General features: G+C 45.9%; 1 protein-coding gene across 1 annotated transcript in view; it reads right to left on the bottom strand.

Annotated features, from left to right (window-relative positions):
- The window catches only part of LOC144482107 (NACHT, LRR and PYD domains-containing protein 3-like), a gene marked incomplete at its 3' end in the record, with an annotated part of 86479 nt that overhangs the window by 36436 nt on the left and 34419 nt on the right, over window positions 1-15624 (bottom strand). The window contains exons 7-8 of the mRNA XM_078201343.1: window positions 12162-12248; window positions 3500-3670 (exon numbers count right to left, since the gene is read on the bottom strand). Of these exons, the coding sequence (XP_078057469.1) occupies window positions 3500-3670; window positions 12162-12248 (258 nt within the window). The remainder of the gene's footprint in view (window positions 1-3499; window positions 3671-12161; window positions 12249-15624) is intronic.

Genomic DNA, 15624 nt, shown 5'->3' with positions numbered 1-15624 from the left:
TTTCCTCGAAATATACATCTCTCCATCCCCGGAATCAGTCGAGTGAACTTTCCCTGAACTGGTTCTAGTACAATTCTATCCTTTCTTATGCAAAGATCCCAACACTATAGACATTTCTCCAGTTGCATTCTAACGAAGGCTGTGTAAAGCTGCAGCAAAACTTCCCTCCTCTTACATTCCATTTCTATTGCAATAAAAAAACATGAAGAAACAGGAGCAGAAGTCAGTCATTCAGTCCTTCAGCCCCACGCCAACATTCAGTGTGATAATGGCTGATCTTTTACTTCAACACCATTTCCAGCATTATCCCTACATTCCTTGATGTTTTTAATCAGTAGAACTATATCCAGCTCAGTCTTGCACAAACTAAATGACTGTTCCCCACAGCTCTCTGGGGCAAAAAATCCAAAGGTTCACCAGCATTCCAATGGAAAAGAAATACCCCCCATCTCAGTCCTAAATAACTGCCCCTTATTCTCAGACTGTGTCCCAGGTTTCAGACCCTCCAGCTCGGGGAAACATCCTTTCTACATCTGGCCTATTCAGCCCCGTAAAATAGTGGCTGTTTGAATTAGATCAGCTGTCATTCGTCGAAAGGCCTGAGAATAAAGTTTTTTTTTTGTTCCTCAAAGGACAAACCATCTGTCCCTGGATCTCTTTTAGTGAACCTTCTTTACATGCCAAGTACATCTTTCCTTTGGTCAGGAGGCCAATACTGTACACAATACTCCATGTGTCGTCTTAGAAAGGCTCCATATAATTGCAGTAAGACATCTTTTTCCTCAACTCAAATCCTCTTAGCATAATGGCTAACATACCATTTGTTATCTTAACTACTCTCATTTTAGCTTTCAGTGCCTCATGAAAAAGATATCAAAATAACTTTGGAGTGGTCTTAATTTATTTTTTTCTGGAAAATTGGATAACCTCACATTTTTACGCACTGTAGTCGACCTGGCAAACGTTTGGCCACTCCCTGAGCCTCTCCACATCCCGTTGAAACATATTTGCGTCCTTCTCACAATTCAGATTTTCACCTAGTTTTCTATTCATCGCAAATTTGGAAATATTATATTTGATCCCCACATCCATATCATTGATACAAATTGTGAATAGCTGAGACTCAAACACTGATCCCTGCCGTACTCCACTAGGTAGAGGCTGTCAACCCAAAAATAGTCCATTTCTTCCTACTTCCTGTTTCTGTCCATTAATCAGTTCTCAATCCATGCTGGTATATTATACACAATTCCATGGGCTCCAATTTTCTTTAATAACCGCTTATGTTTGAATCATGCAACTATAGAATCCTTAGTGTAGGAGGAGGTCATTCGGTCCATCGAGACACTCTGACGGAGTATCTTACCAAGGTCCGCCCCCCACAACATCACAAATTTCCTCGGGCTAATCCACCTAACTTCCACATCTTTGGAGTGTGGCTGGGAACCAGAGCACCCAGAGGAAACACAGGCAGATGCGGAGAGAATGTACAAACTCCACACCGATGGCCACCCAAGGCTGGAATTGAATCTGGGCCCCTGGCGCAGTGATACAGCTGTGCTAACTGCTGTGTCGCCATGCCAGCCTTTCATAAATCCATGTTGGCCCTGTCTAATCCTGCCATTAATTCCTCAGTGTTCTGTTATCACTTCCTTTACTATAGATTACTGGAGTATCAATGTCAGACTAACAGATCTGCAGCTGCCCGTTTTCCCGTAACCCCACATATTTACGTTGCTAATCCCTCTCAGCTACACATCTTGGAAACCAAGGGGCAATTTTGAATGCCCAATCCAACTAACCTGCACATTTATTGGACTGTTGGAGGAAACAGGACCACCCGGACGAAAATCACACAGAAACGAGGAGAACATGCAAACTCCACACAGACAGTCGTCCAAAGCTGGAATGAATCCGGGTCCCTGACATTGTGCGCAGCAGTGCTAACCACGATGCCACATCTTCGCTTATCTAATACAGTCCTTGAATTAGCAACGGTTGGAACACTTCTGCGGCTGTTTTTCAAATAGAAGGAATGTATTGTTGTTTGAAACGCCACTCCAGGATATTGCTTGAATACATTTTGTGAACTAATCTTCGATTCAACTTTTGACAATCTGATTCTTGCAAAAGATCTAATTCAGAAGTGAATTATACAGTAAATGGAAGAATCCATCAGAGCATTGACCTACAGAGAGATCTGCGTGTACAAATGCACAGATCACTGAAAGTGGCAACATAGGTGGATGAGGTGGTCAAGAAGGCAGACAGCATGCTTGTCTTCATCGACGGGGGCATTCAGTACAAAAGTTGGCAAGTTATGTAATAGCCATATGAAACTTTAGTCAGGCCACATTCGCAATATTGCTTGCAGTTCTGTTCGCCACACTATCAGAAGGATGTGGATGCTTTGGAGAGGTGCAAAGAAAGTTTACCACAATGTTGCCTGATCAATTAGGTTGAGGTATGAGAAGAGGTTGGATAAACACGGATTGTTTTCTCTACATAAAGGGAGATGGAAGGGTGACCTGATAGAGATATACACAATTATGAGATGCCTCGGCATGGTGGATAGTCAGAGACTTTTTCCCAGTGGGGAATGGTCAACAACAAGAGGGTACAGGATGAAGGTGAGAGAGGCAAAGTTTAGGTGAGATGTGTGTGGTAACTTTTCACAGAGGGTGGTGGGTGCCTGGAATGCACTGCCAATGGAGGTGGTGGAAGCAGGCACATTACTAATGTTTAAGGTGTATCTTAATAGACAGTTGAACAAGAGACGAACAGAGGAATAGAAACCGCGTGTGGGCAGTAAGTTCTGGGTCTGAATAAGGATTAGGAGTCACCACAGGCTTGGTGGGCTGAAGGGCCTGTTACTGTGCTGTGCGGTTCTTTGTTCTTCTCTGTATAGGAAGATTAAAATCACCCGTCATTATTGCAGTATGTTTTTACAAGACCCCATTATTTTTCCTGTATACTTTGTCAGAGATTCTGAATATTGTTAGGTGCCTATAAATGATTCCCACAAGTGACCTTTTAACTTTGCAAATTCTCATCTCTACCCAAACTGATTCTGCACCTTGATCATTGGAACTAAGTTCACCTCTCGCTGCTGTACTGACATCTGTTACTAACAGTGAGACTCCACCACCATGTCCTGTCCTCCATTTACTGTCATCTATTCACTCTCCCCCCCTTTCACAAATCAATGGATGTTGTGACCGGGGAGAGCCGTGCACACCTGAGGCAGAGGAGCGAACCTCAGAGGGTGCACCATAACATTATTCCCCCACTCCCTCAACATAAGGATTTGTGGGACTGACATCCCATTGCTCAGCAATCAGAGAGAGAAGCAACAGGAGTCAGAGGGAAGGCAATTTTCCTTATTCATAACTGACGCCAATAGTAATGGGCAGTGTTTTTTATACAAATACCAGTGGTGAAATTATATTGTTGAATATTCAGTTATTATAAACACAATCTCACACAGTCTGCTACTTACTGCAGTTTCTGTATTTTACAGTCCGGATTGCTCAGAGCCACAAACAGTAGTTTCACTCCGGAATCTCCCAGGTTATTGTCACCCAGATGCAGATCTATCAGTGACTGGTTTGTACTGAGAGCAGAGGCCATGTCTTCGGCACAAGAATCTGTGAGATGATTACTTTTCAGACTGGAGATCAGAGAGAGAAAAATAACAGGAATCAGGGTAAATCCCCAGTGTTTTTAAGAATAAGATCATTTTCAATAATAATGTACAGCACGGGACATTCAAGAAACACAACTTCAGTTGATACAGAAGGCAAAATTCTACTGATGCTGTAAATCTGAAATATGAATAAATGTTGGAAACTCTAAGCAGGTCAGGCAATATCTGCGAAGGCAGAAACAGCTTTAGTTTCAGTTCAATTAGCTAAACTTAGAAATTGGAAGGAGCAGTGAATTAAATTGTTTTAAGTGACAGGGAGTTGGGGATGTTCGGGTGACAAGGAAAGAACAAAATGCAAGTGCCGGAGCGTTTAAATGACAAAAAGGATGATGTTGAAACAGAAGATCACAGGATTCCCATGTCCGTACCCTGAGTCACAGGGAGGGACATGGGAATGTCAGTGGCTCAGGAATGGAGTGTGTGGTGGGGTTGAAGATGATGTGAGAGAAATCTTTATCACACTGTCAGTGGTTCGGGTCTGGAATTACAGCCGGGAAGTGTGGTGGAGGTCGGCTGCATCGAAGCAGTCAAACATGAATTAGATGATTATTTGAATATAAACAGTGAGCTAGGATAGGAGAAACTGCTGGAGAATTACACAAATTCCTAATGCTAATTTGGTGAGCTGGCGCAGACACGATGGGCCAAATGGCCTCATTGTGCTCCGTAACAATGATGTGAAGATAATGGTTGGAAATGTATCGATATTTCAACTGGAAGTTGGTGATGTTGCAGTGTGGACAGTGTTAGTAGCCATAGTCCTCAATGAACTGTTATTATTTCTCTCCAATAGAGAGAGATAATTTGTCACATGTAGCTTCAAGGATACAACTTAGTAAGTGTGGGACAGTGGGAGGAGGTGGGACTCCGTGAACTCCACAGCCGGTACGAGGACCAAACACTCAACATTAGCGGCATTCGACATCACACTCGAGACACCGAACCAATGAACTAACCAACTCTACACTATTGCCAGAACAGGCACATTAATATCTGACAGGTGACGGGAATCCGTCCACTCAGGCAGCACAGGCAGAATCACAGAATTGTTACAGAGCAGAAGGAGGCCATTCGGCCCATTGTGTCTGCCCTGACTATCCGAATGAGCAATTCACTAAGTGTCATTCCTCTAACTTTTCCCAAAACCCTGTGCATTCCAGAGCTTAACCCACTGTCTGCAGGGGAAGACCCCATTCAGGAAAAGCTGGCATCAGTTTTAAAGGCAGCCAGCGGCACTTTTAAAGGCTCTGTAGGGAGCAGTGAGGGAGCCCCGGTTAATAAACAAAGGGCTGAAATGGCAGAAGGCAGATTAAACCCAATTCGCTGACACTTCCCTGGAAATTCTCAAGGCTATATTGGTTTGGAGGGAGGTTATTTTCCCTCAGGACTGCGGGGGGAGACCTGTCACATCAACCCAAGCAAGGCTGGATGGAAACTGCCGAGGGCCAGAGCAGGTAGCACGTGGCTGCAGTGAGGCAAAAGGATCAATAACCTGATCTGTTCTGACAAGGTGAGTGTTAAACTTACAGGTTGATATGTGAATAAGGATGAAAGAGAAATTGTCGAAAGAACATCTCCACCCAGACACTGGCAATGTCCAGACAGCAGCATCAATCTTCGGGAACATGTCAGCCTCTCTGTGAAGGGTTCCGGTCAGTCAGAGATGACTGCTGCACTGCTGACACTGAGTGACCAGCCTGGTGGTCCCATGATGGGCAGTCTGGCAACATCATGGGCTTGTGTGTCTTTGATGGGTGAGTAACAACGGAAATGTATGTGGTTGTAGAAGAGGGCACAGAGCGTCAGAGAAGGAGCCAAGAGTGACAGTGTCTGGATTGTGTCATCCTTATGCCAATGGAAGATGCAGTGCTGGAGCTGGGAGACTTGGAGGCTGGGTGGGCAATCGCTGATGGTGAGATGGGTTGTGGATCCAGAGAGAGTGAGTGAGTGAATGGATGGGCACAGGAGAGACTCTGCTGCTCAGTCCAAAACCTGGTGCTTGTGTGTCCTCCATTGGTCACATGGAGCTCTGGATTAGGAACAGTCTGCAGGACAAGTTGGAATGTGCATTACCCTCTAACATTCTTCACTCTCTCACAAAACAACAGCTGCTGCGAGAGAGAGAGACAAGTGTCTACCTCGGAAGAAGAGGAGGGGTCCTCAGAGGGTGCTCTGTTACATTATTCCCCATAACCTCCACCATAGCAGATACTGCCTCACACGATTAATGAAGGGATTGCAATCTGACAGCACAGGGCAGCACAGACAAATCCGAGCAGCTGATGGAGGCATTAATAGTTGAGTTCACCCACACTTCGAGAGGAGAGGACATTTCCAGTTTCAGGATGAAATGTGACTGGAGTCTTAAACAACGCAGCAGATACTGGAGCTGCAGTGTCAGATATTTTAACATTCGATGGAGTTTCGAAAGGCTGTGTGTATCCATACAGAAACGATGGAGGAGTCACCCAAAGCTGGAATTGAACCATGGTCCCTGGCGCTGTGAGGGAGCAGTGCTGACCACTGTGCCATCGTGCCGCCTAATGTTAGCGGCATGTTCAACATTTGTTCCATGTCTAACACTATTTATGACTGGATATGGGAAGACTGCAGATCTTTGATCTGATCCATTGGTTTTGGTATGAATGAGCTCGGTCTATCATCTGCTGCTTCCACTCTCTGGTCTGCAAGTGGCCGTGCGCTGGAGCTTCACCAGGTTCACATCCCATTTTAGATACACCCAAGTCTCATTCGTTAATATATGTAAAGACAATTAGCCATAGTAACGATGTACTGATTGGTGGGGAAAGCCAGTCTAACCTTCCCCTAACAGAAAGAGTACAGTTCGCCACTTCTGTCTGTCTCACAGATAACTTCATATCCATGCCGCCTTTGTCTGTTTCATTTCATGGTCCATAATTTTGCTGCAAAGCTGGTTATGTGTCTATTAATAGCGAACAGCGTTTCTAACACGAATATTTATCTCTATGGTATGTAATATCATCATTTGTGTTATTAAAAACACTGCCTATTATTAATAGGGACATAATTCCGACTACTCTGTACTGTGATTATTACCATTGGCAGCTGAGCTGAGCCTTGAGCTCATAAATTCATGAGTTCATCAGATACAGGAGCAGAATTAGGCCATTCGGCCCATTGGGTCCGCTCCGCCATTCGATCATGGCTAGAACGCTCCTCATCCCCATTTTCCTGCCATCTCCCTATAACCCTTCAACCCATTACCAATTAAAAATCTGTCTAAATCCTTCGTAAATTTACTCACTGTCCCAGCGTCCACCGCACTTTGGGGTAGCGAATTCCACAGAATCAGAACCCTTTGGGAGAAGTAGTTTCTCCTCAACTCTGTTTTAAATTTGTTGCCCCTTATCCTAAGACTAGGACTTCTCGTCCTAGGATACCCCACCAGCGGAAGCTACTTTATCCATACCTTTTATCATCTTCTATATTTCAATTTGATCTCCCCTCATTCTTCTAAATTCCAGAGGGTCTGGGCCTGAACTGTTCAATCTCTCTTCATACGAAAAAACCCTCATCTCTGGAATCAATCTCGTGAACCTCCTCTGAACTGCCTCCAATGCCACTACATCTTTCCTCAAATAAGGGAACCAAAACTGTGCACAATACTCCAGGTGCAGCCTCACCTTGTATAGTTGTAACAATACTTTCTTACTTTTATATTCTACTTCTTTAGCTATAAATGCCAACCTTAAATTCACGTTTTTAATTATCTGCTGTAGCTGCATTCTAGTTTACTGGGACTCAAGACCAAGGACATCCATATTCGCTGAGTACATCAACCAAGACGACAATGAGGTCCCAGAGGAAGACTTCCTAGGGAAGGAAAACATCCGCTCATGTGGAGTAGCGTTGGTTGCCGTACACAGGAGGGACCGGATGGAATGGAGCACATCAGAAAGTACCTCTTGCCAACGGGAGACTGGAAGACCCTTAGACTTCAACGCCAGTAAGACGGCCTTCCAGACTGTAGCATTTTCTCTTTTAACCTGCCCGTTATCCCTGGGGTTGCAACTCGTAGTTCTACTTGAGGCAATCCCTTCTGAGAGCAGGTATTGCCTCAAGTCGTCACTCATAAATGACGAGCCCCTATCTCTGTGGATATAGCTGGGGTAACCGAATAGGGTGAAAAGATCCCGCAATGCTTTGATAACCGTGGCAGCGGTCATGTCTGAACAGGGAATGGCAAAAGGGAATTGTGAGTACTCGTCAATCACGGTGAGGAAGTACACGTTCCGATCTGTCGAAGGAAGGGGGCCCTTGAAGTCCACACTCAGTCTTTCAAAAGGGCGAGTGGCCTTAATGAGGTGTGCCCTGTCAGGCCGATAGAAGTGCGGTTTGCATTCAGCACATACCTGGCAGCTTCGGGTTATTGACCTGACATCATCCACTGAGTAGGGTAGATTCCGGGCCTTTACGAAATGGAAGAGCCGAGTGATCCCCGGATGGCAGAGATCATTGTGGAGGGCCTGTATCCGATCCTCCTGCACACTTGCACATGTTCCACGCGACAGGGCGTCTGAGGGCTCATTGAGCTTCCCCGGACGGTACATGATATCATAGTTGTAGGTGGAGAGTTCGATTCTCCACCTCAAGATTTTATCATTTTTGATCTTACCCCGTAACATGTTGTTGAACATGAACGCCACAGACCGCTGGTCCGTGAGCAGGGTGAATCGTTTTCCCGCCAAGTAATGGCGCCAATGCCGGACGGCCTCCACAATGGCCTGAGCCTCTTTTTCCACCGCGGAGTGCCGAATTTCAGGGCCTTGGAGGGTGCGAGAGAAAAAGGTGACGGGCCTGCCTGCCTGGTTAAGTGTGGCGGCCAGGGCAAAATCCGATGCATCACTCTCCACCTGAAAGGGGATGGACTCATCGACAGCATGCATCGTGGCTTTCGCGATGTCAGCTTTTATCCCTTCAAAGGCTAAGCGAGCCTCTGCTGCTCGGGGAAAAGAGGTAGACTTTATGAGCGGACGGGCTTTGTCCGCATAATTGGGAACGCACTGTGCATAGTATGAAAAGAAGCCTAAGCATCTTCTCAGTGCTTTGATGCTAGTGGGTAGGGGAAGTTCAAGGAGGGGACGTATACGGTGTGGATCAGGGCCAAGGACCCCGTTTTCCACCACGTATCCGAGAATTGCTAGGTGGTGCTCGCTAAATACACACTTCTCCCTGTTGTAGGTCAGATTCAGGCGAGACGCAGTGCGTAAAAATCTCAGGAGATTGGCATAGTGGTCCTGCTGGTCATGGCCGCAAATAGTGACGTTGTCCAGGTACGGGAAGGTAGCCCGTAGCCCGTTTTCGTCCACCATTCGGTCCATTGCACGCTGGAAGACCGAGACCCCATTCGTGACGCCAAAGGGAACCCTTAAAAAGTGATAAAGACGACCATCCGCCTCAAAGGCCGTATATTTTCGGTCCTCTGGGCGAATGGGGAGCTGGTGGTAAGCTGACTTCAAGTCAATGGTGGAGAACACCCGATACTGCGCAATCTGGTTGACCATGTCCGATATGCGCGGGAGAGGATACGCGTCCAGCTGCGTGTATCTATTAATGGTCTGACTATAGTCTATGACCATCCGGGGTTTGTCTCCAGTTTTAACCACCACAACTTGCGCTCTCCATGGACTAGTGCTAGGTTGAATGATGCCTTCCCTGAAGAGCCGCTGAACTTCAGATCGAATAAAGATCCGATCCTCAGCGCTGTAACGCCTGCTCTTAGTTGCGATGGGCTTGCAGCCTGGCACGAGATTCTTGAATAAAGATGGTGGGGTGATTCTGAGTGTCGAGAGGCTACACGTGGAGCACGCTGGGCAAATTGGAGGCTGCTGTTCTCCCACTGAAAGTGGAGGGAGTGGCCCATCGTACTGCAGGGTTACACTCCTCAGGTGGACCATAAAGTCTAGTCCCAGGAGTATCGGAGCACAAAGGTGCGGTAACACGAGGAGCCTGAAGTTCTCATAAACTGTGCCCCGCACCGTTAGGTTGACCACGCAGCTTCCCAGCACAGTAACAGGTCGGGACCTCGACGCCATCGAAATTGTCTGTCTGACAGTCCGTACTCGGAGACCGCACCGTTTCACGGTGTCAGGGTGAATGAAACTCTCCGTGCTCCCGCTGTCAAACAAACAATGAATTAGGCGTCCATTTACCTCTATGCCCATCATGGACTTGTCGAGTCTGTGAGGCTTGGCCTGGTCCAGGATGATTGACGCCACCGTTGGGTCTTGAGTGCAACTGCAGGCAGCTGAGATGGCTGATGATGATGACCCCTGCTGGACGTCTGCGGTCGGTGCCGACCAAAATGGCTGCGCCCATGGATCGCACGTGGTCGGTGGCGCTAAAAGTGGCGGCCCCTGCAGGTCGCACGTGTCTTGCGTCTTTGTCGTCAGGAATGGCGGCGCTCGGGAATCGCACGTGGTGGTAGACCTCGAAGAAGCTGGAGACAAAGAGACAGGCTCTGGAGAATCACCCGCCGTGCTGCTAAGCTCCGAGGGTGGTTTAGCTCTGCATACTTTGGTATAGTGCCCTTTCTTCCCACACGCGGAGCAAAATACCGTTCTGGCTGGACATCGCTGCCGAGGGTGTTTCGCCAATCCACAGAAATAGCACCGCGGGCCTCCTGGAGCTGCCGCCGTCGTCAGGTCCGAGGTTGAAAGCACAATCACGCAGTTTTTCGGAGCCGCTGGGTAGAGTTGAGTCAGTGGCTGTATTTGCCACGATGTTCCCACATGGTCGGTGGGGTAAGTTTCTAGACTTCTGGAGGCCGTTTCCATCGTGTCAGCCAATTCCACTGTCTTAGCTAGGTCTAGGTTACCTTGCTCTAGCAGCCGCAGGTGAATATAAGATGAGCCGATTCCCGCCACGAACGCATCTCAGATCAAGTTGTTAGTATACTGGGCCACCGACACTGGCTTGCAGTTGCAGGCTTTGGCTAGCTGCTGAAGTTCGCACAGGTACTGTCCTGTCGTTTCGCCGGGCTGCCGCCGTCGAGTGGCTAGAAGGTGTCGAGCATGAATCTCGTTTGGCGGTTTGTTGTACAGTTTCTTAAGTAGTTCGATGGCCCCTTTGGAGTCTTGGGCATCGCGGATTGATGAGTATACAGTGTCGCTTACCCTTGCGTGGAGGACCAGCAGTTTATCGGCGTCATTTTGAATGGCTGTTGAGGCATCGATATAGTCTTGAAAACACTTCAACCAATGGTCGAAAGTGTTCGACGCTCCCGCTGCACGTGGATCTAAGGTAAGCCGGTCGGGTTTCAACATTTGCTCCATGGTTTTTTTTTACCAAAATTTGTTACTAATAAAATTGATGCACGATTAAATCACTCGGGAGGCTAGATCGTACCCGGGAAATAAATGCTTTTATTCGGAACAAGAATGGAGCATGCTATATAACAATATAATCCCAGACTAAAGGGTCACCAGGCAGTGCAGAGACCTTTATACTCCCCCAGGTAGGCGGAGCCAACTGGAGTGTACCACAGAACAATATCAACAGGTAGAACACCCCAACCCTAACCCCAACAGTGACAACAGTAACATATCTACAAGTACCCATAGTGCTGACCATTTATGGTTCAGTACCCATAGTGGTAACCATCTATGGTTCACCACACCTTGCCATTTTTCCAACCAAAATGCACGACTTCACACTTATCCACGTTAAAGTCCATCTGCCACATTTTGGCCCACTCTCCGAACCTATCTATATCCATTATTATTTCTGCATTGCAACTTACTGTCCCGCCTCCGGGGGTGTTAGAACTCATGCGTTCTAAACTCTGGAAATCCCTTCCTAATCCTCTCCACCTCGATCTCTGCCTTAACTTTTAAAATGATCCTTCAGCTCCGTTCAAAACACATTTGAGAGTGGATCCCTCGGGATACAACTCATCATATTGCAATGTCATTTGTTAACTGCCTTACCGATATACAGCAGTTTTATACTTTTAATCAAACTGAGAAGGTTACAGACTTAAACATCTATATTCTGAATGACAAATTAACTAGTTTGAACATGTGACCTCCCATCTATGGTATCTCTATAAGCATTTAATTGTTTTGTTCATCTTTTTTATTCTGATGAATGCTTTGAGAATAATTATAAATGAATAAGTAAAGCTTTCACTCCTGAATCTCGCTGCTTATTGTAATTCAGGTTCAGGCACATCACTGGCTGGTTTGTACTGAGTGCGGAGGTGAGAATATCTGTGGCTGTTACGCTCTGATTTGGAGATCAGAGAGAGAAAGATTACAGGAACTAGAGTAAATCCGTGGTGTTTAACAATAACACTAATACTGACAGGAATGGTGCGCAGTGATTATTAATGACACTATTACTGACACTGATAATAATTTACAGTGTCAGACAACCAATTATTATAAACAATCTCACAAAGTCTGGCACTTACCTCAGTGCCTGCATTTTGCAGTCTGGATTCCTCAGAGCCGCAGACAGTACCTTCACTCCTGAATGTCCCACGTTATTGCGATCCAAGCTAAACGGATAGAGTAAAAAACACAATAAAATCAGCTGAATTTTCACCAGGAAAAGAAACTGGGCCTATTTTTGTGTCAGAAACTTAGCACCAGTGGGGAACTGATTCAAGTTACGATGCTACACCTCAACCAATTGTCATTTCAGCTGAATGGAAAAGAAAATGATCAGCAGTGGAAAATGATTAAAACAATCGCTATCACTGGTTTGCCTCCTGGTGAAAACCACCTTTACACCTCAACATACATACTTTTGTTCAATTGTTCATGGATATGCGTGTCACTGGCTAAACCAGCATTTGTTGCCCACTGCTAATGGTCCCTAGAGGATGTGAGGGTAATTAGGGGCGGACAATGAACACCGGTCGAGCCAGCGATGTCCACATCCTGTGAACAAGCAAGTAATTTTTAAACATAACCCTCATTCTGGTCTCATTTCCTGATCATCAGGATTACCCTTCTGAATCTGATTAATCCTGCCAAGTTTCCGGAAATTCAAATCACTTCTGCTGTTACATAAATTCAGGATTTTATGAGAATTGTACAATTTTTCTGAGAGTTAAATGATAAAGCTGTGATTCCCTGTACTTCTTAACTCTTGACATTAGATTAATCTGTAAAATATCTCAGGGTGAGTTAAATTTTGAAGCTGTGCTAACTTTTGCTGGATGATCCATCCCCTGGATTTTGTACAACAAGGAAAAATTATTCTCCCATTGGAAAGCTGACATATTCCTGCTTGAACAGTTGATGGGGGAAGGAGTGCCTCCCACTTTATTCCACATTAAAAAGGCTCCATATTTTCTGCAGGTATGGCTAGTGTTCTATCTCCGGGTACTCCCGGGAGTTCCCACTGCCCAGCAGATCCTCAAATCGAAAAACGATGATCAGAAAACCCTGTTTCATATCACTGACAGTTTGACTGGAGATTTTCCGGCAACGGATTTCCTCATTCAGGAAATTCTGGTTTCCTCGGCTCAGATCTAAGCTCTGCAGTCCTGCCACATTTAGCTGTGAATGGTAGTGGACGATGAAACAACAGAAGGAGGAGGCTCCACAAATATCCCATCCTCATGACGGAGGAGACTCGCACATCAGTGCAAAAGGTATGGTTCAAATATTAGTAACTAACTTCAGTGTCTGAATCATCCAGAGGGCCACATCACAGATATCAGCGAATTCGATTCACTCCACATGGTGTCAAGAAATAGCTGAAGGTACAGGATACTGCAAAGATCATGGGTCTTGTCAAAATTCCAGTAACTGTACTGAAGATTACTGCTCCAGAAGTTGCTCTGTTCCTCACCAAGCTGTTCCCGTACAGCTGCAACACTGAAATTTACCCAAAATAGTGGGAAATTTCACAGGTATGACCATACACAAAAAAAGAGAACAAATCCAATCTGTCCATTTTCCATCCCATCAGTCCACGCTCGATCATCAGCACAGTAATGGAAGGCTTCATCGAGACTATCAATTGGCATCGAATTAGCAATGACCTGCTCGCTGACTCTGAACTTGTGCTTAGTCAGGGTCACTCAACCCCCTAACTCACTACAGCCTTGATACAAACACTGACAGCAGAGCTGAACTTAGGATGTGAGATGAGAGTGTCTGCCCTTGACATGAAGTCAGAATGTGACCACATGTCGCAAAAAGGAACGAGAGAAAAACTGAAGAGGTAGGAAATAAGAGAAAAAAACTCTGCCAGTTGGAGTTACACCAGCACAAAGGAAGATAGTTGTGGTTATTGGACCATCTACAAAATGCAGTGCAACAACTCACCATGGCTCGTTACACAGCACTGTCCAGTCTTGTGATTTCTATCCCTGGAAGGACAAGGGCAGCAGATGAAGGGAAAGGTCATAGCCTGGAGGTTCCCTTCCAAGATACACACCATCCTGACTTGGAAACATAACGCCATTCCTTCACATTGACTGGGTCAAAATCCTGGAACTCTCTTTCTCACAACACTGTCGGTACATCTACATCACAGGAGTCCCTAACTGCAATGATGGTGATATAATAGTGAGATAGTTTCTTTCCACACAGTTGATACGAGTTTAATTCCCAGCTATCTCAGTTTGTCGGAGTGGGTGAACAGAGGGTCATCTCATCTCCAGGAAATCACAGCAGGAATTTCTCAGGGGAGTGCCCTCGGCCCAACCATCTTCAGCTGCTTCATCAATTACATTTCCTCCATCATCAGGTCAGAAGTGGAGATGTTTGCTGATGACTGCACAACGTTCAGCACCAGTCTCGAGTCTGCAAGACAGTGATGCAGGACCTGTCCATATTTAGCAAGGCTTGAACAAGGGAAGGGCTGAGAAGTCCCAGGCGATGACTATTTCCACCAAGAGAGAATACAGTCATTTCCCTTTCCATTCAATGGGATTATCATCCCCATGAATCCCCAACTGTCAACATCTTGGGTGTTACCATTGATCAGAAACAGATTAGCCAGATCAATATTGTTGCTAAAAGAGAAGGACAAAGGCCAGGATTTCTGCGCAGAGTAACTCACCTCCTAACTTCCCAAATACATTTCCACCATCTACAAGACACATGTCAGGAATTTGATTGAATACCATCCACTTGTCTGCATGAGCGCAGCTCAAGATTCAAGAAGCTCGCCACCATCCAGGATAACTCTGCTTGTTGACTGGAACGCCACCCATCACCTTCAACATTAATTCCATCCACCACAGAGGTACAGAGCTAGCAGTGTGTACCATCTACAAGATGCAGTGCAACAACTCCCAATGGCTCGTTACACAGCACCTTCCAAACTTGTGATTTCTATCCCCAGAAGGACAAGCAGATGAATGGAAACATCTCCACCTGGAAGTTCCCTTCAGGATACACATCATCCTCACTTGGGAATATATTGTCGTTCCTTCACAGTGACTGGGTCAAAATCCTGGGACTCTCTTTCTCACAGCACTGTGGGTGCACCTACACCACAGGAGTCACCAAAGGCAGTGATGGTGATATAATAATGAGCATAGTTGCTTTCGAAGCAGTTGATACGGGTTTAATTGCCAGCTATCTCAGTTTGTTGGAGTGGATGAAGAGAGGGCCAGGAGGCAGTAACCACAACCAAAAAGAGTGGGTCAATCCAATTTAGTCAAGTCTGCGGCTCCAGCCTGGAGCAGTAGTGTGAAACTTAGCTGAGGGTTGGAGGGTCAGTTGATCATTCAGCTACTCTGAGCCGGCCTACGCTGAGTTCAAAAGGAAAATTGTAAATTTAATAGCGAAACAGAGGAAACTAAATTAATTGGTTGGTAAAAAAAAATTGCCGTTTGCAACTTGCTTTATTTTGCTGTGAATTGGAAGATGCAACAGAAAGGGTCAATGATGGTTCTGCTGTTGATATGG

The sequence above is a fragment of the Mustelus asterias genome, assembly GCF_964213995.1.
Source record: "Mustelus asterias chromosome 26 unlocalized genomic scaffold, sMusAst1.hap1.1 SUPER_26_unloc_17, whole genome shotgun sequence".
Taxonomy (NCBI): Eukaryota; Metazoa; Chordata; class Chondrichthyes; order Carcharhiniformes; family Triakidae; genus Mustelus; species Mustelus asterias.
This window is presented reverse-complemented; position numbering and strand designations above follow the sequence as displayed.